Raw genomic sequence first — 25990 nt, 5'->3', positions numbered from 1 at the left:
GTAGGTTCTAGACAAATCAACACGTCAGCGGACCCCGGGCTTCCACATGTGTTTCAGCTGAACACTAATCAGCACTTCCAAAACCTTAAAAAAGTCTTGCTAATGAGAACCAATTACTCTTTCTGTGACTTTTTTTTACTCTTCCTGCAGCCTTTAATGGTGTCCATTTGTAGCTTGTCTCAACAATCACAGACAAAAACATATTAGCCTGTTTTCAACAGCTTTAAATCACACTCACCTATTTGCATATGCTGAAAAGGGTATTTACTAAGTTAACATTGAACTAAGCTCATAAACATGTTTAGCCAATACTCCTAAATAAAATAGTAAATTTTAAACTTGAAAAATATAAATGATTTAACTAGATTTAAAAAGAAGGATCAAAGGCACACGTCATAGATAATATATAAAAAAGACATATATACAGTTCATCTAAAAAAACAAATAAACATTAGCACTTCTAGAAACATTTTTATTTTGAAATTTACCAAAGTCCCTCATACATGGCTCAGATGAGCCATGGGTAGAACTCATCCGGGATCTCACTAGGGTCTCATTTGAGATTGGCAGAACCAATTTAACACTGGCAGATTTACTGTGAGAGCACATGTACAGCTAATTCCTTTTGTTAACATTCTTGGGGTGAAGCCAAATGGACTGGGAATAGAATAAATGCTAGAGCACAAAAATCAAGCAGGCATTGCATTGGTGAATAATACACACTGATGCACTGAAATTCTTACTCAAGTTCCAACTCATAGTGTGAATTTGAGCAGGGGCAACAACGTAGCTAGTTATCCCTTCCTATAATGAGTTATTAAGTGAGGTATAGCTTGACCTACCTCAACTGGAAACCGCTTTCCATTAATGCTGTGCTCTGAGCCGGCTGATCCATTGTTGTGACCCCAGTGAAACTCCACCTTCTCTGCCTTGAACCGCCCAGGTAGGCCTGCTCCTCTCACAAAGTAGTCATTCTTCAAATGAATGGAGACTAGGACGAAAAAGAAAGGATGTGCAAAAAAAAAAGAGTTGGGTTGGTGGAGTGGCATGACACGAAAATTTCTGCTACTAAGTTGAGAAATAGCTATGTCCATTTTATTGAGATCTTCATCCACATTTCAAGGCTGGAGGAGTGACAACAGAAAGAGGATTAAAAATCATTACTGCAAAATGATTTAGGTTTACTTTAGGGAATTTTAACCTCAACAAAAATGATTTCATAACTTGAAACAGGAGTGAAAACATTAACTACAAACCTTAGACACAAGGTTTAGAAATGTTATGCGTGCTGTGCTAGGTCAGATAGGCTGTATATACTGTACTTGTAGTACGTGCTATGACTATACAATATCTAATTTCAAACAACGGTATTCTGATGATAATGGACTCTGGTGGTGATTAGGAATGAGCTGAGATGAGAGCCAATGATGAGAGTAGGTTATAAACATTTGTAGCTACTCTGAAGCTTTAGGCCAATTGATATTAGAAGCTCTGCACTCAGGGTAAGTAGCAGCTCCAATTGCTATTTATAGTGATGCGCAAGAATTAGAAAAATATGAGCTCCTGGAAGAAGAACTCTCCTGGCCACTAGACGTGATATGAAGTGTAGGTCTCAGTTTGAAAACTGCTTTCTCAATTAACCATTCAGTCTACATACATTATAAAACAGCGTCATCTGTTTTTAACAATGGTAAGTAAATTAGGCCAGGGAGGAAGACTATTTGGCATGGTCATTAAACATGATTGATGACTGATTGGCAATGTCACCTTGTGAATGAGGTCATCAATAAAGTCAGTACTGGGTTGAAACTGTTGGCATTGTGGCACATATAGAGGCTACAGTAAAACAGTCTGTAGATGCTAGGGAACCTTAAGAATTGGTGCATTGAATGTCTCGTATTAGTAGGAATTTACTGAAACAGTTGGGGGAATACTGCAGCAGCCATGAATTTGTCATCAGAATGATGATGTTTCAAGCCCATGAGGTATTTAGGAGTATTTGAATTGGCCTCTAAGGAGTAAAATACACTGAGTGTCATTCATCTTTCTTTGCTATTAAATTGGCACATTTATTTATTTATTTGTTTGTTTGTTTGTTTGTTTGTTTGTTTAATTTTTTATTTAATTTTTATTTATTTTATTATGCAAACAGACAATTAAAATACTTACAGAAGAGAAATTAGATGCAAAATACAAATACAAAGACCAACAAAACATACATAACAGCCAGTACGATTTTGGTGTGTGTGTGTGTGTGTGTGTGTGTGTGTGTGTGTAACTGTAAGTGTAACTGAGTGAATAAAGTACAACAGACATAACCAGAGTTAAAATTATATATATAATATTTTTTTTTAATCTCAAAGAGGGAAATAAATAAATAAATAAATAAATAAATAATAATAATACTTTTAATGACAATAATAATGATGAAGATAATAATAGTATCACACAAAAAAAATGGAAAATGGAGTATGAGGAAGGTGACAATAGCAATAGCAATATTATTAATAATAATAACAATAATAATAATAAATCGAATTAATAAGAAATGACAAATAGTAATAATAGTATTAGCAGTAGTAGTAATGATAAACATATTAACAAATATACTCATTTAATCTGGAATGAGGGGGATGTTAAAGGATCAGGAAGAGGACAAATAAAAATAGTAGTACCAATAGCAATAATAATAATAATATTATTAATAATGGTAATATTAATACAGCCATTAATAGTAATGATAATAATAGTAGTTGTAATAGCAATAATAATAATAATAATAATAATAATAATAATAATATTGATACAGATCTTAATAATAAGTACAAATTGTAAATTAATAATAATAAATTATAAATATTAGTATACGTTTTTTTTTTTTTTTTTAGCATTTTTAAGATACACTTGTTCAGTATCAGTTGGAATTACTGATAACCATAATCAGCATTCATACCACAGCACTGCTGAATTTTTAAATCTGATTGGTCAGAAGGTATTGATTAATTTTCTGTAACACCATTGCTCAGTCATAGCTGAAGGGCTTATATCAATGTGATAATTTCAATAATAACAACTGACACAGGGAATTGTTTGATGGATGTTTCATACATATAAGCAGCTTAAAATAATGTGCTTTAAAATGGTATGTAATCCTTAATATTCCATTGTTAAAATTATTTGCCAGGGAAGCACTTTGTAACTGTCAGAAGCATGATTGGAAGTTTACATTTTCCTACATGGAAAATATTTTAGGAAGGACAGCTTGACAGCTTCTCAGTGCCATGATAAGCTGCATTTATTGTCTTATTAACTTTAAAAGAGAAAAAGACTACTGAGGGAAAAACAAGATAAGAGGAACTAACTCACTTTACAGATGTTCCACAACAGTAAAACTAATTAGAAAGAAATGAAATATAATGTTTGATGTCATGCTTTAATATGTTATGATTCTTTGTTTGTTAGTGTTGACAAATTGCTGTGGACTAAAAACAATAAAACACTTTGTGGTGGTAGGAGCGATCATACTCCCCTGTCAAATCTTATTTTTCTATAAGTGCACACACTGTTGGGTTTTGTTACTTAACAGCTCAGTATAATCTATATGTCTTCACCAGTTCACATTTTCACAAAGAAATACTGAGTTGTCATGGGAGAGGTGGAGGGGTGAATGTGTCCTTGTTCAAGTGTCTCTTCAGTGTATTCATTTAGAGCTGCGTTCTTAGGAGTGTAGATTCTGTCACATGAGAGAGTGGACCCAGGGAGTAGTTTGATGTCACAAGGTGCCATTCACCTGACCTGAACTGTGTCGCATAATACTGAAGCTTGGCACAATGTCAATTCTCTGTAAAGCCTACCCTCAATCATATTGAAAGGGTATGGTCACAGTGTCAAATACTTCACAGCTTTCAAATGCAGTGGCAGGGAAATGAACTGCAGTGTTTGAGACAGAAAGAGCTCTCTTGTGTTATTTCTTCATTGTTCCAGGAAATAATGTTTGTGTGGAGTATAAACTAGAATGGTTATTCATATATGGTCTCAAACTGGGAGATGGCCACAAACTGCTGTTGCCAGTGTAAATAAATTCCAATGTGTGTGCAAATACAGGGTAAATATCTCGGCTAATTCCAATACACATTGGATTCTACATTTTGCTCTAAAGTGTATGACAAAATGGGCCTCAGTGGTCAGAGAGTTGCTGTTCTGTGTCCAAAGGGATATGGTTCTGGCTTTAGTGCTAATTCAGAAAAAAGTCAGTCAGACATTTTCTCTCTTAGTACGACACCCCACAGATTAGGGTAGAGAGTATGTAGTCATGGGAGCTCTATGAAGTTCTAGGTTGGTTTCCAGAACTGAAGTCATTCAAGTAGGTTAACCGAATTATACAATTATATGGTTCCTATGGTAACAGTTCAGGTTCTTGTAATGTTGGGTACAACAGGGGCTCACTGCATTACATATGAATAATGTTTCCTAGATCACAAAACGTGGGACCAGTTGGTCCTCCACTGGGAGTCTCCATATGAGAGAAGAGGCTGTAATGTCAAATTGACAGGAATTCATTAAGACCATTGGGTAGGCTGATATGAAGGCATGCAGTTTATAGTGGTCGTTTTCATTTTCAAAACCCTTTATTTAAAATGGAGCTTGACCTTTAGACTTTCCTCTTTCCACAGAGTATATCTTGGTGCTGAAGATAGTTACAGACATGTCTGAAAAAAATCTGGCCTTATAACACAAGGTGTATACAAATGGTACACAAGAATATGAGACACTGGAGACATTTGGTAGACTGGGGCTGTTGGTATATGTGGGCATTGATGGGTACTGTCACTGTCAATCTCTAGTAAAGCTTACCCTCAGCCATATAATGATTTTATAACAGTAAATTATGCAGTGACCCTGGTTGATATATGCAGTTTAATTAGAGAATTGGTGAAGATCTCTTTAGATTACTGATTGTTATTTACACATATTCGTCGCTGACAGTTTCAAAGCAATCCACAAACATATTCAATTATTTTATTTGCTACAAAATGCCAATGCATGGCAAGCAAAGCCCAGGATCAAAAGAGAGGTTTCTGACATTTTTGGCATCTTTGATTTCATTCTCTAACTATAAAGCAGGAGATTTTTTAAGTCGCTAGAAATTTTTATGATAAAAAAATAAAAAAATAAAAAATAGGGGAAAATTTCACATTCTTCTAGCTCTCTAACTGTATTAGTTTCAGTTCCACAACAATCATTTTCTGTCCTTGAAATGCCACTGAGGTCAGATGTTTATGATATGAAATCCAGAAGCAGTCTCATGTAACGACTTACCTGTTTTGCCAGTGTTCTTCATGGAGGTTTTGTTAGATGATTTGACATCAAAGCCCTCCAGTGTGAGATCCTGGCACTGCTGGGAAACCAGTGCTTCTTCATCTGGGATGTTGATAGGTGACTGGTTTCTGCCCCCACATTCAGGATACATCAATGCCCATCTGCTTGGCCCATGGATGCCTTTATGCAGTTACAAAACCAAAAATCAGAACAGTCACATTTCTCATAACTTTGGCTAAATAATGGGGGAACTTAACCCCTATATGAAGAATGTCCATTGATGATTAATGTCATGGGAAAGAAGAAGTATTTTAATAAATACTTATTTAGAAGAAGCCGCTTTATCTACTTTGAGTTGGTGATAAAAAGTGAAATGTGAACATTCGTTAGTCTAAATGATTATTTAGAGTTCAAAAAATATTCTTTGCATGTGTTTAAAAAAAGGACTCAGAAGTGTTGAATATAGATTCATCTGCTGGAGATTGCATCAATACACAAAACAAGGTCAAGACAATCTGGTTAGACACTAAAGATACGCAGAATGCAATAAAAGCCCAACTCAGAGGTAAATGCAGGGTCATTGAATCAAAAACATCAGAGATCAAAATCAGCAAACAAAGATCAGAACATGGCCCCAAATTGATTGCATGCAACCATTAAAGCTTTACACTAAAGATAGAGTCCATGTGTCTTAAATGTCAAATTGCCCAAGAAAAGTAACTGAAGAATTCATTCTAAATTTAAGTGAATTTTCATCTAGTGGTCTGGAGGGGGATTAACTTGACCGAATGTTACAGTGCCATTCAAACTGTGCAACAATTGCATCTACAATGGCAGTTATTATATTATTTCTGAATCTATAGTGTAAAATGTTTTAATCAAAGATTTATTATTATATTTGATGACAGAAACATGTTGTTTGGAAGTGACAGCATGCCTAAAATTAAACAAGAATCACAAGAATGATTTAGCAATTGGGTCAAAGATTCATAAAAGTGTCTTATTGTTTTAGCTTATATTTCTGTAAATATTTCTCATTTGCAGTCCTACATCACCCTTCCAACCATCTGGGGTGATAAATATCACTGGAAAACTTTATTGTATGTGTGCACAAGAATAAAAATCGCCCTAGTTTAGATATTATTTAATATATGAAAATTGGGTGAATGGATATTCTTAAAAATAGGTGCCATATGGTGTCCCACAATGTTCTGCTCTAGACTTCTTATTGTTCTGTCTTTATATACAGCACCTGGGATACTGTATAAAATTCACAACTTTGTTTTACAACTTTGATAAATTTCTGTGTATACAGCCAAATTCAGCTACACAAAAATAATGGAAGACAGGATTTGAAACCAAAGCTTGGATGAATAAACTGTTGCTTTATTATACTGCTAATTTCATCTAGAGCTTGATAAAACAGATCTTGCTGATGATATTCTGCGAAAGCTACATTGATTCACTTATAATTCAACTTAAAATGAAATGGGGGCATGGAAGACTTTATTATCACCACATATACAGTAAAGCAAAGTAGAATTATTTTCTTCTCATATTCCAACTGAGGAGGTTGGGGTCAGGTCAGAGCAAAGGGGCAGCTGATACAGCGCCCCAAAAGCAGGAAGGGTTAAGGGCCTTGCTCAGTGGCCCAACAGTGGCAGCTTAGCAGTGCTGGGGATTGAACCCCAATCCACAACCCAGAGAATTAACCTTTTGAGCCACCACTGCATCTGTCTTTAGGTATATTTCAGTTAGTCTGGACTATAGTCAGCCTGCTACTGGTTATTGACTGTTTAGTCAGTATCACATTGACCAAAAAATACTACTCTTGAATTTTTATCATTTTGTAAAATTTAATTTAAAGCTCATTTTTGGTAGATCACTCTAATACAACTTGTTTACCTACTTAAGCAGTATAGCATCCTAAAACAGATGAGACCAGAGGTGGGAAGTAAGGGAGTAAAAATACTTCGTTACTGTACTTAAGTAAAGTTTTCTGGTATCAGTACTTTACTCCACTATTTATTTTTCGGACAACTTTTTACTTTTACTCATTACAGTTTTACACAAATATCTGTACTTTTTACTTCTTACATTTTCAAAACGGACTCGTTACTTTTAGTATTATTTCTTCTCATTGAGCGCCGTTTCCAGCCTATCATCCTATCATTGTGCGGCTTTTTCCCCATGTGACTGGTGTACTGTATTATTTACTGGCTATCAGACATAGACTAAGGATAGCGGAGCTAATGAGCAGCACGCCTACAAAAGGAATGGCTAATGTTAATTCAGAGGGAGTCACAGTTAAAATAACTAACAACGAGGACATTCTTGAACACACATGGCCATATATGAGGGAGATGTTTGAAATAATCGGCGTAAAAAAGGATTCCTGGTGAATGCGTTTTGAATTGTGTCAACCAGGGGCGGTTCTAGCCCTTTTTTAGGGTGGCTTCAGCCCCCTGTCTTTAATCTCAGCCACCCCAAAACTATAAGGATAATTTCTACTTTCATAAATAAACAATAAAAATTACGTTAAAATGCAGGACATGGTCGATGGGAAAGAAAATTATTTATCAGTTTGATCCAAGAGCGATTTTTTTTAAACTTTGCTTTTATTCCATACTTTTACACGCGTGTGTTGTAGTCTTTCAAAAGTGCGTCATCAGCTGTCTGCTTTATTAGAACGGAAAAGCACAGGTACGCGCAGCGTGCACGCGCAGCCAGAGCTGGAGGCGTTTATCTATAACGTTAATCGGCGGAAAGATGCAAAGACGGCAACCAAAAGCAGTGAAATTTCACTATTCTTAGTGAGTTGTCATATATAATATAATATAGAACTTGTTTTAAATTCTCACTGAGGGCTAAGCCCCCCTAAAGATGAAATCCTAGAACCACCCCAGGTGTCAACCCAATAAACACGAAGTGCTTAATTTAATTAGCATTAATTTTGTTATTTGTAAAACATCACAATAACAGAGACAGAGCTGGAATCTCCCTACAGTTTGGGATATGGCCTTGGTGATACACTTGGTATACATTATATTTCCAAAAGTATTGGGTCACCTGACCTTTCCTGCTATATGTGGTTGTTTTCTGATGTCATCCCTACTGAACACCTTTGGGATGAATGTGAACGCTGACTCCACCCTACCTCACCTACATCAGTGCCTGCCTTTCGTAACAATCTTGTGGCTGATGAACACAAATATCCATCAGTACACTCCAAAATTATATATACATATACATACACACACACACACACACACACACACACACACACACACACACACACACACACACACACACACACACACACACACACAAACATATATATATATATATATACTTCTTTACTTTAACTTGAGTAAAAGAGTATAGTCACTACTTCTACTTTTACTGGAGTATTTAAAAAAAAAGAGTATCTGTACTTCTGCTTGAGTGAAGGATGTGTGTACTTTTGCCACCTCTGGATGAGACAGACCTGCTGTTACTTCCTAAAATCAATTGTAGCCAAGCCAGTGCTAGATGTTCCAGAGAACATTAGGAATACTAGGTGTTTTTTTTACTTGGTGTTTCTTACTAGTTTACTTTAAATGGTAAAAGCATATATATTTAGTAACCATACATCAATTGCACTATTGATTTGTAAGAATTACACAATACATAATAAATGTATTGCTATTCCTGCTATAAAATAAATCAAGTTTCTTTTTCTAATAATTGCTTAAACATGAATTATTTTCTGATAAAGTAGTACAAAAAAAGAGGACAATATATAACCTGTCCTAAAAAGCTTGATGACTTCATATAGATTAAAAAATCTCCATAATGACATAACTGTAAGCTTGTAAGAAATTAAATTTGACCAAGATGAAGCAGCTAATAAAGCAAGTGGGTCTGATGATGAGTCTGATGATGACACTGGCATTACATTCCTTCAGCAGTATAAAAATCAACTTCTCAGACATTTTCACTCAGTATAAGCAAATGAATATATAAAAATTCAGGGACACTTTTGGATTTCAGTCCGAGATGTTTTTACTTCTGTTCAGAGACCCATACACGGAAGTTTAGTGGTTAAAGATAACATTCAAATTTGAGATACTTATGAACAAGCATGTGTCATCTCAGAGAGTAGAAATGGGTTTACGTTCACCATATTTATTTAGTAAAAAAAACAAAATAGTTTTTGGATCGTTTCTATAAAAATATTGCCACTTAAAAACTAGGTATGAACAGAGATTCAATGCTGAACATGGGCACAACCAATGCAACTGCAAATTCCACTTTTTTTGCTTCTGGTAAAAAAAGTCAGAGTCTGGGAAAGTTGTTACAATTTTTATATAATTATTTTATTTATATAAAATCCACCACAATTTGCCAAGTTCTTTTTAATACTTAATATTATGAGTGTATTATAATTAATTTCATGAGTGATGCGTTTTATTGTGTTAATGTCAATGGAATAATTTCAGTAATGGACTGTTTTAATAGGCTGTTATAAATCCATTTTTTTCTTCAGGATATATTTAACCTTAGTATATATTTATCCGGGGCGCTTGTTAATATTGACGGTTAAACATAAAATATATTAAATCAGCCCTCTACTATTTTGGAACAGAATAGCAGTCCAGAGGTCATAGCAGTGTGTTTTCATTTTATATAGCCATGCATATTCATGTAACTTTCCATGTATCCTCACCCATGTCTATGAAGGTAAATATGTAAAAATTCTCCTAATTTAACATTCTAAAATATATTTATTGTACCTTCAAAATACGTTTTAAATATATATTCAATGCACAAAATCTGATACAGTTTAATTCTATCCCCCTAAAATTGAAGCTCTATGTATAATGTCTGTGTTGTCACTAAACGCTATTTTTTTTTACTTTAATAAGTATTTTTTTTTTACATTAATTTCTTACTATCGCTTTTTTGTGTTCAACAGAATAGAGTTAAAAATAGAAAAAGTGTATGATATGCATATGTTTTTCTATACAGGTCCTACATAAATTCCAGATGATGACTGTGTCAACTGATCTGACTGGTATAGAGTAGAATAGAATAGACTAGAAGATTTTATTATTGCCACATATACATTACAGCGGAATTCTTTTCTTCACATACCACAACTGAGGAGGTTGGGGTCAGAGTGCAGGGGCAGATATGATTCAGCACCCCTGGAGCATGGAGGGTTGAGGGCCTTGCTCAAGGGCCCAGCAATGGCAGCTTGGCTGTGCTGGGCCTTGAACCCCGATCCTCCGATTAACAACCCAGAGCCTTAACCAGTTGAGCAGTTTCCAGGGTTAGATTTTCTGTCAATACAGAAATTCTTCCATATATCTAGCTGAAATATAAAGCTCTGTAAATGTAAAAATATCAAAATATAACCGTGTTTACTGTTTTACTGAATCCATATTCCAGTGATGTGGCTGAGCTAAAATTTTATATTCATCAGCATCTAAGACTTCCATTGACAGAGATATATGAGCTCAGACTCTTAGCCAACAGAAGAAGAAGCTGAACTGATTAATGATTTCATTAGCAGTGACTGTCCATATATTACTGCCTATATTATGTAAGTTCATGGTTGCAGATGCTTTAAACATCATTTTGCTCCTAAATCAACATTTTGTTCTTAAAGTATTTGTTTAAAAAAGAATTTAACCCATTTTGTTGTGAGATATATCTAGAACAACATTTAAAGATGTTAAGCATGGTAACATAACATACATGCACTTAACCTGCCACATTTCCATTATCAGAAGTCAGCACTTTAACGCTCCAAAGAGTAGATGATATTTAAAAAATATTTTTCATTTAAGTATATATTCTTAAAGTTTTTAACATTTCAATCAAATTACAATGCTAATGAATGGAAAGCTAAGCTAAGTAAAGCTTCTGCAGTTGTTGCATTTTTAAAAAAACTTAAAAACCTAACGCATACCAGCGTTAATGCGTACTACTCTGAACACTACTGGCAACTTAGAAAAACAGAAACTGAAGACTGAAGCAAGTGAATTCAGTTTCATGACTGTGTCGATTCCTATTATCAGGTTAACACACTGGCTTTACCATGGCAACGGCACACTCTCTGTGAAATAATCAGAGCCACAATCTAACTATCCACTCTAATTTCATCATCATTACCACCACACACTCTGAGCTCCTCTGCTGAGCTCGATTGTGAGAGGTGAAAGCCGTTGTGCGAATGGTCTCCCTTGGATTATCCCCAAATAAGCAGATTTGGCAGATCAGTTATCATGGTATCAGAAAAACAACACCACCGACAAACCATCAGCAACCATACAGTATGTAGTTTGATAAAAATATATATAAAAAAGCTTCCCAAGAAATGCAAATAATTGGTATTTGTATGAAAATCCTTATTAAAGTTTTATAAAATATTGATTGAAATGTTCACAAGGTTTCCAAGCCTGATCCTGGAGTATCTCTGTCCTGCAGATCTTAGTGACTTTCCTGCTCCAATTAATTAATTTACTGTCCTGTTTGGTGTATCAAGTGCATGTGTCAGACAAGGAAAAATACTCAAATGTACAGGACAGGGCCTACTTCAGGATCAAGTTGGGAACCTGTAATATAACTAATGCATCACTTTTATCAGTCAGTAAATTTGACTGTACCATCTAAAAGCTAATATCATTACACTCCTATCTGAGTTCAGTTCCACCTAATTAACTTGATGATACTTTATGACAATCTCTTTAAGATGCCCTGACCGATTAAAAATCCAATACTTATATCTTCAGGCCAGGGACATGATGCTCATGGGAAAGCAAGGAAAGATTTCTTTTTCTTCTGACAGATTAAGGTCAGTTGACTTTCCAACGGGAGAGAATTAAGTCATGCTTCTCTTTTGTAAAGGAAAGATTGCTCTTTTTACCCAATTAATGAGAAGACAAGTAGGTCGTTTTACAGTTTTAGGCCCATAGTTGTGGAATGGAAGTCTTCTCAGATCCGTACTAATTGACAGCATCTTTACACATCTCCTTTACCATACCACTGCTTTCATGCTCTTTCTATACATAAATGTCTAATATATGTACCTTGATTTCAACCCTAAATACAGAACACACAGAGTAAGAAATGTCATTCTAAGCAATATGGTCATATGGTCAACAAGTGCTGGCTTTGAACATGATTCACATAGAAATAGAGATATAGTAAGTTATGAATTAAAATGCTTTCATTTTTGGTCTAACTATAACTGGACCTGTTACAGAATGAATGAATGAATGAATGAATGAATGTCTGTCTGTCTGTCTGTCTGTCTGTCTGTCTGTCTGTCTGTCTGTCGGTCTGTCTGTCTGTCTAAAGATTATAAAAAAAATATCGCCAGTATTTTTCCAGTCTTTATCTGTTCTGTTTGGGAAAGTCTGTTCCCATGATAGCCTCAAATCCTTGCGCTTGACTGACAGGAGTGGAAAAACATGTTGTTGTCTCTTGATGTTGTATCCGATCAAACTTCCAATCCAAAGTTTTGATGACTAATGCATTCTGAGATGCTTTTCTGCTTCCTGTAAGCTTGTGCAATCTCCTGTAAAGATCACTTTTTTCTCCATTCTGTGATTTAATGTGAGTATTAACTGAATCTGCATCTGCAGATCCTTCTACATAAATGTGCAGGTGTACAGGGGTTCCTAATAAAGTGGATGTTGTGTATATCGTGTGTTTGTATAGTATGTATAAGTGAAAAAAAGATCAGCTCATGTTGGCTACCTGAAAAATGGTCAAACATTAATCGATTAATAATTGTATGTTGTTGTTGTTGTTGTTGTTGTTGTTGTTGTTGTTGTTATTATTATTATTATTATTATTATTATTATTATTATTATTATTATTACTTTACCACTCGCTTCTTACAATAAAATAGGTTCTTTTTAGAACACAAGAGCTACAGACTATTGGTAAAGTAACAATCAAGAGAAGACTTCATGACTTTCAGCATTTGCGTGTACACCAGTACAGAGAGACCGGTAAGACTTCATGCCTCTGCTACTTGTCCACTTGTTCACATCACAGCCAGACCCTACGCTTTTTTTATGAAGTCCCATGGCCTCTCATCTAATAGAAATGTTCCATGGATGTTGGTTTACACTGTTCCACCATCCACTGTTCTTCTCCTCTACCCCATTTTGATTTGTAAATTGCTGGCAGAGCTGGCCACTGCATTAGACATGGACTTTTTGGATCTTTACATGCATATACTTGCCTTTATTCTACTTATTCCCCCTATTTATCTCACAGTGTGCTGCAGGGCTAATGCACTCCAGCAGGCAACTTAAAACAACGGCGTGAAACTGAATGGAGTTCACAGTATGAGACACAGTCCTTGAATTAATCCTTTCCTTTTGTGTAAGCAGTTTATTTCTTTTTTGTCATTTCTGTTTTTTTCTTTTTAGTCCTGAAGGTAGCTAACACATGAATAGCGTTCATTTGAAACTGAGTGTTATAATAACAATAAAAAATATGTGATCCAAACTACACCAACAGCTGCTATGCCTGTTCCTGCTGACAATATTATTAAGCAAACATACAGTCACTTTTTTCCAAACTTTTGAATAATGTATAACTAATATGTTTCAAGCTTAAATACACTTGTATAGTATATGTTTTCATCATAAGGACAAAAAATGACATCAACAATATAGAGGGAACTAGGATCTCATTAAAAGGCCTTAATATTGCTGCAAAATTATAATGCATGTCTGCAATCTCGGATCACGGGGAGCCTGTGCCTATCTCAGGCGTCATCGGGCATCAAGACAGGATATGAGGTAGTTCGGATAAGCGGTAGAAAATGAATGAATGAATGAATGAATGTCTGAAATCTTTAATTTACTCTTATTTCATGAAATCATTATGTTTGTTCTATTTAATTTTTGCAAGACAGTATGTGGTATACAGTTTTGTTATAACTCATTGTTACGTTTGCTGGAAACAAAATAATCTACAAATCTTGATTTTTTTTAAATAAATCTATTTTTAAAACTTATCTTGAGGCAACCAAGCTTGCTCAAAGACCTATCCACAAGAACCTGAGCAGCTGGACAGCATGCCTTTAATAAAGCACCAACTTAATTGAAACAATGATTTAATTCAAACAAACACATTTTCATTTCCCGCATTTGTAAAATATTTAAAAAATATCACTACAGGCTTTCTAGAAGGCACATAGCAAGTGTGTGTTCATGACAACAGATATAAAATCTATCCCAGTGCTGCAAGAGTAGTACAGCCTGATTTGCTGGTAATTGTACTGTCAGTACAAACTGAGCATATTAGTAATTGTTGATGCTTAAAGATGCCTACAATGCATGTATTTGGACTTGGGGAGAAAACCAGAGTATCCAGAGGAAACCCCTGGAGAAGTGAGGTAAATGTTCTAACCACCAACCCACCATGCACTAATAATAATATTAATAATAATAATAATAATAATAATAATAATAATAATAATAATAATAATAATAATAATAATAATAATAATAATAATAATAATAATAATAATAATGCCATGTCATCATTTACATTTTCATCTCTTTGGGTGTTTTAAAGACACAGCAGGCACATTTACTTCCACTGAGTTTGGATGCCAATGCAAAAAATCTTCATTGGTCTGTTTAATTGTCTCCTGTCTCTGACAAAATGACTGGCATGTGGTACCAGTGACAAAAGCACTGTATCTGTTCCGCCAGCTTGAAATACACTCCCTCTACTTTGTATGACAGTGAGACTGGCATCCCTGTCGCTCCAACTGTGGTGGCATTTTTGGGAGTTTGAACACTCTCAGCATCTAGAGTGCTATGCTGCTGTGCTCTTCTGAAGGAACAACCAAATGTGTCACAACATGAAGTCTGCTGTCAAAATGCCTCATCTGTTCGGATTATGTGAAAACTCTGCATGATGCGCAAGAGCACAGTGAGCCACAAGACAAATGATTGTAGTGACAGAGGCTGTAGTGACATTACTGTACTTTTTTAGTAACTGCCTGAAATACACAAGCTACTTACAGGAATATCCAATAAATTGTTAATAATTGAATATGAATATGAATTGTAAATGAGAAACAACCTAAACTCAAAAACAAAATAAACCATAATTTTTTTTTGTACTATAAGAGTGTCAGATTAAGTTTTATTTAAATGGGATAGAATAAATTATTTAAGTCAGTAAGTTCTTGCCTGTAATGATAAGAAAAATAAAGAAACAGGCCGCTAGTCATCAGGGTCATCCAGTCAGAAAATTGACTGCAATTACTAATAATCAAGCTAAAAATGTACAAGGTAAATTTGAAATTGTTGCTTGAGTGCTAATCTACATATTGTGCATTGTTTCAACCGTGTATTAATGATCAATGCTGTAGTGCTGCTATAAAGTTTAAACTGGTGGCTGTCCTCTTATAAGGAGAGACACAAGAGGCATAAGTGGACCTCCATTACTGTTATCCTAAGCTCATCTCCAGTTTAATCTGTTAGACAGATTGTACTTTCTGAGTTTGACAGTCCCCTCACAGCTCTGTCTTAAACAAGATAACTTCTGCCTGAATTTTAATATAGAGTGCTGAAGAAATAACATTTCTCTCGCAGGCTGAATGAATTCATTGTGGCTTGACCTATTCTAACCCCAACATCCCCTTCTTCACAAGTCTTCAAAGCTTATGCTTCTGTTGGAAATGGGGGAAAAAAGGCAATACACATCTCAATATCCCTCGTGAGAAGAAGGAAAGGTTACATTAATTTATTTCCAAATTAGAAACAAGGAAAATGCCAAAGTTAAACTATTAGTGGCTGAAATGGACTGAAAATGAAACTTAAGAGAATACACTGTCTCAGCAATATCCCACTCTGCTATGTTGCTTTACTTCATTCAAATCTTGGACTGAAGGGGACAAGTTAAGAATAGAAAATTGCTGAACATTAGTAGGAGGCATAGTCAGCGGGTAGCATTGCTGCTTCAGTTCCATATTCGATTCTGAGCTCCAGTTACAGTCTATTTAGAGTTTCTCATGTTCGGCCAGTGTTCACATGTGTTTACTTCCAAACAATGAATGAGAGACTGGTGAGAGAAGAGAGCAAGTATGTGTGTGTGTGTGTGTGTGTGTGTGTGTGTGTGTGTGTGTGTGTGTGTGTGTGTGTGTGTGTGTGTGTGTGAGCAAATGAATGCTAATAGAGATTATTTTGTGATGATTGTTTTATATATTTTATTGTGATTTAAAGAAGATTGATAAATATATCTATGAATTTTTTCAGAGTAAGCTAGCCTATAATGCAGATTTTCACTCACCGATTGAGTGGGTGCCCCCTGGGATATAAAGCTGGCAGTATATCTCAGCTGCTGTTCTATTGAACATATAGTGGACTATATAGCTACCACACTGACAGTGTCAGGAATTAAACCTACACAGGATACACAGTTGTAGCAGGGAAAGGTTCCTCAACTTTAACCAGAAACCAAGTTATTGTTTGTTAGTTTGACACATACAAAACGATTCCATATATCAGGAATATACTTTCAGTGGCACATTTTCTTTCTGCTTCTATTTCAAACAACTGAATGAACCTCCAGTGATACCTCGAGATACAAGTTTAATTCGTTCCGTGACCTTGCTCATATCTCAAATTGCTCGTATCTCAAAACAATTTTCCCAGTTTAAATGAATTGAAATCCCATTAAGCCGTTCCAGCTCGCAAAATTCCACTCTAGTTGTTTTGTTTATGTGTTTTGAATATGAAAAATGTACAGTACGTGTATTTATAAATGACAAATATTGTATAAAAACATACAGTAATAAAAGAGAATGTTAAAAAAAACTGGTTTTACTTTACGGAAGATGAACACGGAGGTCGAGGGAGGAGTAAACAGGCGAAATTTTGTCTCGTGCGTACACTTTCACTTTCGTTCACTTACTCGCTACTGTACACTCTTAATGCTACTTTACACTTAAATGGAACTTAACTAAACTTCATTAAAGACTTGACCATTTGTGTCCGATGTCTGCATGCATGATTTGTGTTAGGTATATCAGTTAATATTACAAATGCTAGTATAATTCTAGTAGTTTAGAAAATATTAGATTCAATCTGATAATGATCCAGCATTTCAGGCCAAACCTTTGCAGTAGCAGAATGCAGTGCATGTGTAATCCTGTTACTATTTTATATCAGATTGCTGTTGTTGGGTTTTGATGCTCAAGGTTTTAAAATAGATTAAATGAATGTATCTCTGTTCTGTTGGCAGATCTAGCATCCTTGGTAGAGAATAATTTATGGAGAAACACTTCTCATGAACCTCATGCAGCATGAGAATGAGCAGGGTCCAGTGGGTAATACTTTAAATCACCACACACTCTAATACTTTTTTATTACATACTGACATTCTGTTGGGCCCACAAGCTAAACTACACATAACAGTTCACATAGTATTTCTGTGCTTATTTTGCTTCATTTTTTCTTTCAGCATTCCCCAATATACTTTGTCACAAGTTGCCAAGTCATATAATTTTCACTGCATTTTAATTAGTGCTCAGTACAATCTCACCAAAACAATTAGAATGCACTGAATTAAATTTCAGTCTTGGAATAGCAGACTAATTAACAGGGACACTAATTGGATTAATTCTGCATGATCTGACAGATCTGCATGATCCCAGACAGACACTGCAGCATCTAGTCAATGATAATGAGAATGAAAATAACGTCTTGAATAAATATACTTGTTTTCCTCTATGATATTGATACTTACAGACATCCAGTCTAGGTCAGATTATATAAACTTGTGAAATCATGCTCATCATTATCCTGTCTCACCTCCTGCCCTAATGACTGACCTCATTTCCCAATGATCTGCCTCACCAATCAAATAATAGTAAATGTATTTACATGATTAAATACTTAATGTTTAATGAGGACTTGTCTTTGTTGCCCAGGCATTAACATGCCTTGTCTTTATAGCTTTAAAGTCTTTGGTCTGCTTTAATCCTGCTTTTATTTTGTTAATTATGATATGGAATGTCAGATTTTTGTTTTGTTTTGCCAAATTGTCTCATGTTTGTGTCTTAAATATCCCATATTAGGTGATGTCACTCTAGATTTACAGTTTTACATGTTACAGTGCTCTCTGTGTATTGGCTTTCAGGCTTATGATTTTATATTTGGATTCAGTGAAAATTTCCAGTCACGTCCCTGTTGAGGGTGAGGTACCTGAACTGGGTTAAAGCCATCCTGGGAATGCCATGGGAAAAACAACATTATTATAATGATGTCACTTTTATGACCTGTGTGATCACTCCACAGATGAAAAGCAGAGCTGCTCAAATGCTAAATTTCCTATATATTTTTTTGCAGTCTTGTGGTTTGTAGTGAATGGATTAGTCAACATTTTGCACTCCAGAAATGGTAAATGGGGGAGATTCAAACTTTCTATTCACAGTAAAAAAGAATTCAGTGAATATATTGGAATTTATTTGATTGGATAACTTTCTAATATTCTTTGGCTACTTTTCACCTATGTTTCTGACTTAAAGCTTGTGCTTCTGGGATAAACGTGTGTATCTATAGGGGAGCATTAGAACATTTGTGCTGTGCTGCTACCGCAGGGAATCTTAGGGATTAGTCAGAAACATGCCAAACATCCCAATAACCCCATGCCCCAATAATCTGCCAATAATAGTGCACTGCAAAGATGACTGATTCGTTAATTATTTGCCTTAGGCTCATCCCCTAAGAGTTACTGGCAGATCGAAACGTTATCTCTTGTGTTAAATTCATCCATGTTGTAGAACTATTCATCAAAAAATCACAGCATTTTTTTTTTATATTAGCCACTCACATAAGTCCAAACTCATAAGTTAATAGATAACCAGTCAAAAGCTTTCTTGGCCATACTGTTTTTAATTGCTATATGCAGTTATGGAGTGTGCAGTCACATTTAAGCAATCCACTAACCCATCTCCTGACATATTTTCCAACACCGTTGGAATATCTAATACAATGCTTTGTGGATCTCAAAAAAGTTTTCACCAATAAAAAGACATGTCTCCTTCCCGATAGACCTGGGGAAGGTCTAATTGACCATCTTGAAGATACTTTGCCACATAATCCTATCTATGCTTTATCTGTCACAGAAACTATGGCTATAAAAGAACACATTTAATAAGCACTTTATCATAATTTTATTAAGACTTCTTTTTTATCAGATTCTGAAAAATAATTGGGTCTACATTCACCTCCTTAAACATACCTGAATAATATCCAAGACAAATATTAGTACTCACTCCCATTACCAAAGAACAATCAATGAAACATTTTACCAAACTAGCTCTGTGTTATGCTCAGAGTCTTATATCAGAAAATCTAAAATATCGTAAATTGCAATACCAGCAGGAGGCAAAGAAAGAGAGGTACATGTCATTCTCATTCTTTCATCCACTCTTCAAGACTTGGCTATAAGCTGTTTGCAAGATATTAATATCTGTCACTGTTCCTTCTAAAACTTTAGCCAACTAGTTGCCCCCTTATCTCGTTGCTCAAGCACAGACCGTGAAGAACACACATTAAAGGAGTGGGCACAGTGCTATTTCGATGCCAAGGTCAGACCCTGAAACCATATTCCTGTGCTTTCTTCTCCCATAAATGATCACTCTCTGAAAGGATTTATGACACTGGCAATTTGGAACTCTTGTCCTTCAATTTTGCACCAGTGGAGTGGAGACCCTGGAGTGGTTGAATAATCCTAGGAGCCCTATCTTTCTGATAGACCACCATAAGCAAAAATGCATCAACCTTTTGTCTTCACCTTCTATCTATCTATCTATCTATCTATCTATCTATCTATCTATCTATCTATCTATCTATCTATCTATCTATCTATCTATCTATCTATCTATCTATCTATCCACATATATGTACAATACAGAGGTAGGTGTGTATGTCATAGATAATTAGTTCATGTTTATAAACTTCTATATTTCTCTTTACAGAACCGCCATTTTAAATAGACAGCATGGTGCTCATAATCTTTGGACAGAGCTCATGGATTATATGCCATAAAACCCTTTATTGCCTTTTTTGCCTTTGTATTCTTTCTCTGCAATCTACTCTGGTCAACCAAGTCATTTAGTTTGATAGACACCACTCTCCATCACATTCCCCCAAGTCCTGCAGCCACATGTTTGTCTCAATACACCACCTTTGTTACTGTGCTGCAATCCCATTAACCTTGGGGATAAATAAGCTCACTGTGGTTGCCAAGGGAATACTGACAATGTGGAGATTGCCTTGTCATGTCCATTTTGTCCCTCGAGGAACAGGAACACATAGCACACTATTTGGCAGTTCTCGCAGATTTTGGAAGAGCAACGCTTACGAGTCATGTTCAATCTAACCCTCAATGTTCCAGAGACCAGGCACAGAAGACAGGAAACAAACACACAACGCTGACATTATTAAGAGTGACAGTGTGGAGGATTGGGGTTTGGATTGTAGATAATACATTGGATGGATTGTTGTACAGATAGACCTGTAGTTATTGTCATTTTTCCTGTTTCCCTGATAGACCCAATGAGTGACCAGAGACCAGATGGTATCTGTTTTATATAAAAGTAGTAAAGTAATTCATGCAAAACTGCAAGTGACCATTAAATAACAAATCATCTTTCAGCAACCTGAGATGATGCGTAGTTGATTCATCATGTATAAATGTATAACATTTTCATGTTGCTAAACAAAATTAATGACATAATAGTTTGATGTTTTTAAGATAGTGTTTTCAGTTGTTTTTTTCTTCTTCAAAGAAATCATGCCAGCTTTAACACCATATTGTTTCATTATTTCATTAGCCACTCCAACCTACTGAGAATAGTCAGCCTAGCCTTTTGAATTCATTATAACTTTTCAGTGATGTAGCAGTAACATTCAGGGAAGCCGTCATACTGAGAGATAATCAAATCTGTTTAAATGAATACTAATAAAGTATTCATAATAAAAAACTATTTGTGCTCATTTGACAGATATTTATAAGAATGAAAGCAAGTTCTTGTAATAGATATGGATTTCTATTATATGATAAATGTGTTACATTTGGGAAGAAGAATAAGTCCACCAATAGTCATTCAGACAAACATAACAAACACTGTATCTTACTTTTCTCTGCTAAAAACAGCATACCAATATCCTTTTTATCTTTAACTCTTTTACTATCTTTAATAAACTTAATTTCAATATTTAAGCATCACATATTTAAAAATCTCAACACCATTAAATTCATTTCCTTTGATACTTATTGGCTGATCAGAAGAAAAATAATCTGCTTTGAACAGAGGTATAATTTACTTCCTAGTAAATTTACTTTAAAGGCTTAAAGTTTCTCTTCTTTAGCTTTAATATATTTAACATAAAATGCAGTCTTTCTTGTAGTAGCTACAAATGCATTAATGGCCGCTATTAATTATTTAGTAACTACAGGAGAACTCGTAGGAATAAAAGTTACAAAAATGTAAGTCTGGACCTGTTGTTAGCTTGATGAAGTATACACAAATGGCAATGACTTTATTAAATCAAAAGTTAATAACCCAATTTGGTTTATAATAGACTATATAAACTGTTTCAAGCACTTCATCTTGACCCAGTATTATCCATAGTTTCTAATATTAACATACATATTTTCAACTTACATTAAATTATATTAGATAAGATAAAACAAAAAATAACAGCATAGAAGACAAAGAACCTGCCTGTCAACTGGCAAGTAAAAATAAACAAAGTATTATATCTGTAAAAAAAGATATAGAAAAATATTACCTCATACTAGATATGAGTATATAACTACATTCAAAATATTCTATATGGCTATCTTCATATTTCTGTTCTACAACTCAGCTGTGTTCTTTTTGAGGACTTTAAAATAGCACAGAAGGAAACAATAAATCAATCTGTTATTTACATTTAATTAGCTGGCCCAGAACACTTCCAGACAAAACAAATTTCCTTTCTGTGTTATCAGCTTCAATGTCTCTACATCCTGTTGAAGAAAACCAGCCTCTCTGCTAATTGAATAATAAAAAAAAGCAATCTGTAGTAAAAGAAAAACAAAATTATCTCACTTGTATCAATTCCATTGTTATGTTAGTTATATCTATGTTACCTAAATCCCTTTTTAAAATGGCAAATCAAAAATCTTAATTCAAGGTAAAATAAAGAGGATTGACAATTAGTTTTAAACCCTATGATGGGACTTTCCAACCTGCTGATTACACAAAAGCCTGTTTCGTGCAATTTCAATTAATAAAGCCCAAGCCATGTTTTTTCCAAGCCACCATTAAAAAAAACATTTAATAAATATTGAGACCACGGCAAGATAAAATGTCATACTTACATGCGTTACATGTGAATTCCATATACATTTACAATGGTTAATATTTAAATATATTTGAATATTAATGATCTTATAATTCTTATGCTTCCCCAAAAGATAACCTATATGCTAATGTGGCATACAGAGAATGTAGTATCTCATGAAATTTTACCTCAAAAACATGGTAAAATTATTATTATAGGCCTTTGCCTATTTTTTAATGTCCCTGGATTATACATATAAAGTGTCACATTTCATCATTCATCACCATACAAACAAACTGAAGGGTAGAGTGGAATGAAAATGGTTTTCCTAGTTAAAGTGTCATGAACTCACAACCTACAAACATGGCCATGCTGGACCTGATCTCCCAGCAACGACAGTACCTGCACGTCCTTGTTCCCAGTCACCATCCTTTTGACTCTGTTCAACTGTGTTTAATTAGTATGTACTGATTAGAACTGTTTAAAACCATGCTTTGTCTCAGTTCATACTTTGCGAAGTATATGTTCTGTTCTCTAGTGTCCATGACATTACCAAGCACACCTTTATAATCTAGATTATATAATACTTTAATGAATTTATATATTCTGTTTATTTTGCTTTTGGATGAACATCAACCGACATGTGCCTGGCAATGTTTTTAAGGCTTAAGGCTGTATAACTTTTGTCTATAACAGGGGAAAAATACATATTGTATAAGATCAGCTTCATATCAGAGCTAGAAACATTCACAAAACATCCATTGCCAAATTGGCATATTTTGTCACTGTAATCCAAGGTCCCCTAATGGGTTTCTAAAGAAATTGTAAACTGTAAATGAGTTGAAAAATCCACAGTTATTATACTAACAAACCAACAGTTGCTCCCTAAGGACTGTATTTTTTTCCATCATTAAAGGTACAATTTATTGTTCCTAATAAAGTGACCTGTGCTATCATGCTGTCTACAGTGTGTGTTTTTGACAGTCTGAACTCGGCTGACTATGACTATGTTGTCAGAAGAGATAATAATGTTTTTTTTTTTGTTACATAAACCGCACCACTGGCTTAATAAAGGGATATGTTGGTAACATGCATTCTTTAAATGTTGTCTCTAAATGAACTTTGGTTTGATTTTGGATAAGGGTTTTGAATAAATGCAAGCATAGACAATCAGGCATACAACTGCAGACCATTTATATGGCTGTACTGAGAATGATTCAATAACCAATGATTCTATCAGCGGTGGTCCTTTGGAATAGAGGGAAGATGAAGAATGATGTAAAGCAGCAGGTGTTTAGCACCGGGAATGAGTCAATTTTTTGAAATTTTCTATATTCAAGTCCTTAAAAATCAAATACCAAATTAGGTGATTTTGAGAATTAATCACAAGAGCTGCAAGTCTAGCACAGTTTCAGGAAAGTGTGCCATTGATGAGTAGGTGTACGGCTGCCTCCAGGTTATAATATCTTAATCTATGGTTACTGCACTGCATCATCATGAAATGATCATTGAGAATTAGGTCTGAGATGTCTGAAAGTTGATCAGCAATTTTTTTTTTACTTGATTTATTTTTAGTAAAATATAATTTAAGACAAAAATACATAGGGCTATGCTTGGTTTATCTCTCTCTCTCTGCTCACATGTCACTGTGCAGTATTTTACCACAGAGTCACAGTTAAAGTGTAAATTATTTGGTGCTGATGAAAGAAGAAAAGATTTCCTCCATGTCTACACAAACTGGGACTTCTTTCCACATTTCATATAGTGGTTTGTCTCAGTGGTTGCGCTTTGGAGGGTAAGCGGCAAAGAGGGTCAAGTTTAGTTTGATTAAACTTTAATTACAGCTGCAAGGCATAAAATCCAAAGCGGGAGCATTCTCTCTATCTCGCCACAAGAAATCTGGGTTTGGCCATTGATTCTGTAGCACATCAGCTGTATGCAGCCATCTAAGAGTATGAAAGTACATTACACATATTGTTTACATGCCATGTTAGGATGATGTAATGTACAGATTAAATAAGTAATGTCTTGGCATGTGCTGACAGAGATAAGTTTAAATATATATACTGACACACACTCACTGCAGTCGGTATTGGTTTAGTATTTTGCAGAATACATGCCATTATCTGCATATGTGGGTATCCGTTTAAATATCTATATATGTAACTTTCCAGCTCTGAATCAAGTTTAGACATTATTTACATTTTATTTGTAGAATTATTCTAATATTTGAATAATGCGTGTAATAATTAGCACTCCTGTGGTACACTACCTACATGATAAAAGTGCAGATGAGTGTAGTTATAGTTAGATGTATCTAATAAATTGGTTTATTTGTTTCTGTTTGTAAAAGACATTTGCTCAGGCATTAATTAAATATTTTTTTCAGTGAATCAGGGCAATCATCTTAGCTCGCCAGTAAGAGCCGACTCTTTCGACTCCCGCCTGGCTCATTTCTGACTTATTCCCACAAAGCTGGCCTTAGAGTCATCAAACGTTAATCTATCACATAAATTGTTCAATAAAAACGTACATATATTTTGCTTTTTGTTTGTATGAAAATCTATTTAAATAAATGTAAAACCATTGTGCTTTGACAAAGATGTATTACATTGAAAATAAGTAAAAATTCCTGCATTATTATATTATTGGGCCTGCTGTGTCTGCACTTAACTTTCATTAAAGTACAATTCAAAGACAGTTCCTTTTTTCGTGATATACACCTCCACAGCACACGACATACATAAGCGGCAGCTCAGTCGAAACCTCTCTCCGTATCCGTCCCACACAGATACGTTATTCTGTGCCAAACAATTCAAATGTTGATAATATTCACTGGATGCATTTTGGTTATAATTGACCACATGCTTACATAGAACTCTCAGCAAGAACATATAATGACTCTTCAGATATGCAAGTGGGCTCCTAGTGTTGAGCTAAAAGAGCCCTCTCACGAGTTGACTCGTTCAAGAACGAGATATCTATAACACATATGCTTGTGTCATGATGAGGTGAAGACAGTTGTTTATTGCAACCATCCAAACTAGGCAGATAAAGGATGTATTTAGACAGGCAAAGTTCATTATAAGGGCAATCATAGCGATGAAGACAATGCAGAAGCAGTCTAGTCAAAAGTAAAATAGAAATCAAATCACTGTAAAAAAAGCTTGGAAATGCTCACTGAGAAAACATCGCACAAAGTGTGAGTGAACAGAGTGGTCTAAATACAGAACCTGTTAAATGGGAATGAAAACCTAGTTAGTGAATCAGTAGGATGGTAAGCACATGTATGACATGTCATGTCT

General features: G+C 34.9%; 1 protein-coding gene across 2 annotated transcripts in view; it reads right to left on the bottom strand.

Moving 5' to 3' along the window:
* Positions 1–25990, bottom strand: part of ca16b (carbonic anhydrase XVI b) — a 79523-nt gene that overhangs the window by 29910 nt on the left and 23623 nt on the right. For both annotated transcript variants that reach the window (XM_027147352.2, XM_027147353.2), the window contains exons 3-4: positions 5320–5499; positions 843–991 (exon numbers count right to left, since the gene is read on the bottom strand). In XM_027147352.2, coding sequence (XP_027003153.2) covers positions 843–991; positions 5320–5499 — 329 coding nt within the window. The remainder of the gene's footprint in view (positions 1–842; positions 992–5319; positions 5500–25990) is intronic.

The sequence above is a fragment of the Tachysurus fulvidraco genome, chromosome 5, assembly GCF_022655615.1.
Source record: "Tachysurus fulvidraco isolate hzauxx_2018 chromosome 5, HZAU_PFXX_2.0, whole genome shotgun sequence".
NCBI classification, from domain to species: domain Eukaryota; kingdom Metazoa; phylum Chordata; class Actinopteri; order Siluriformes; family Bagridae; genus Tachysurus; species Tachysurus fulvidraco.
The sequence above is the reverse complement of the archived record's forward strand: the minus strand, read 5'-3'. Positions and strand labels throughout refer to the sequence as shown.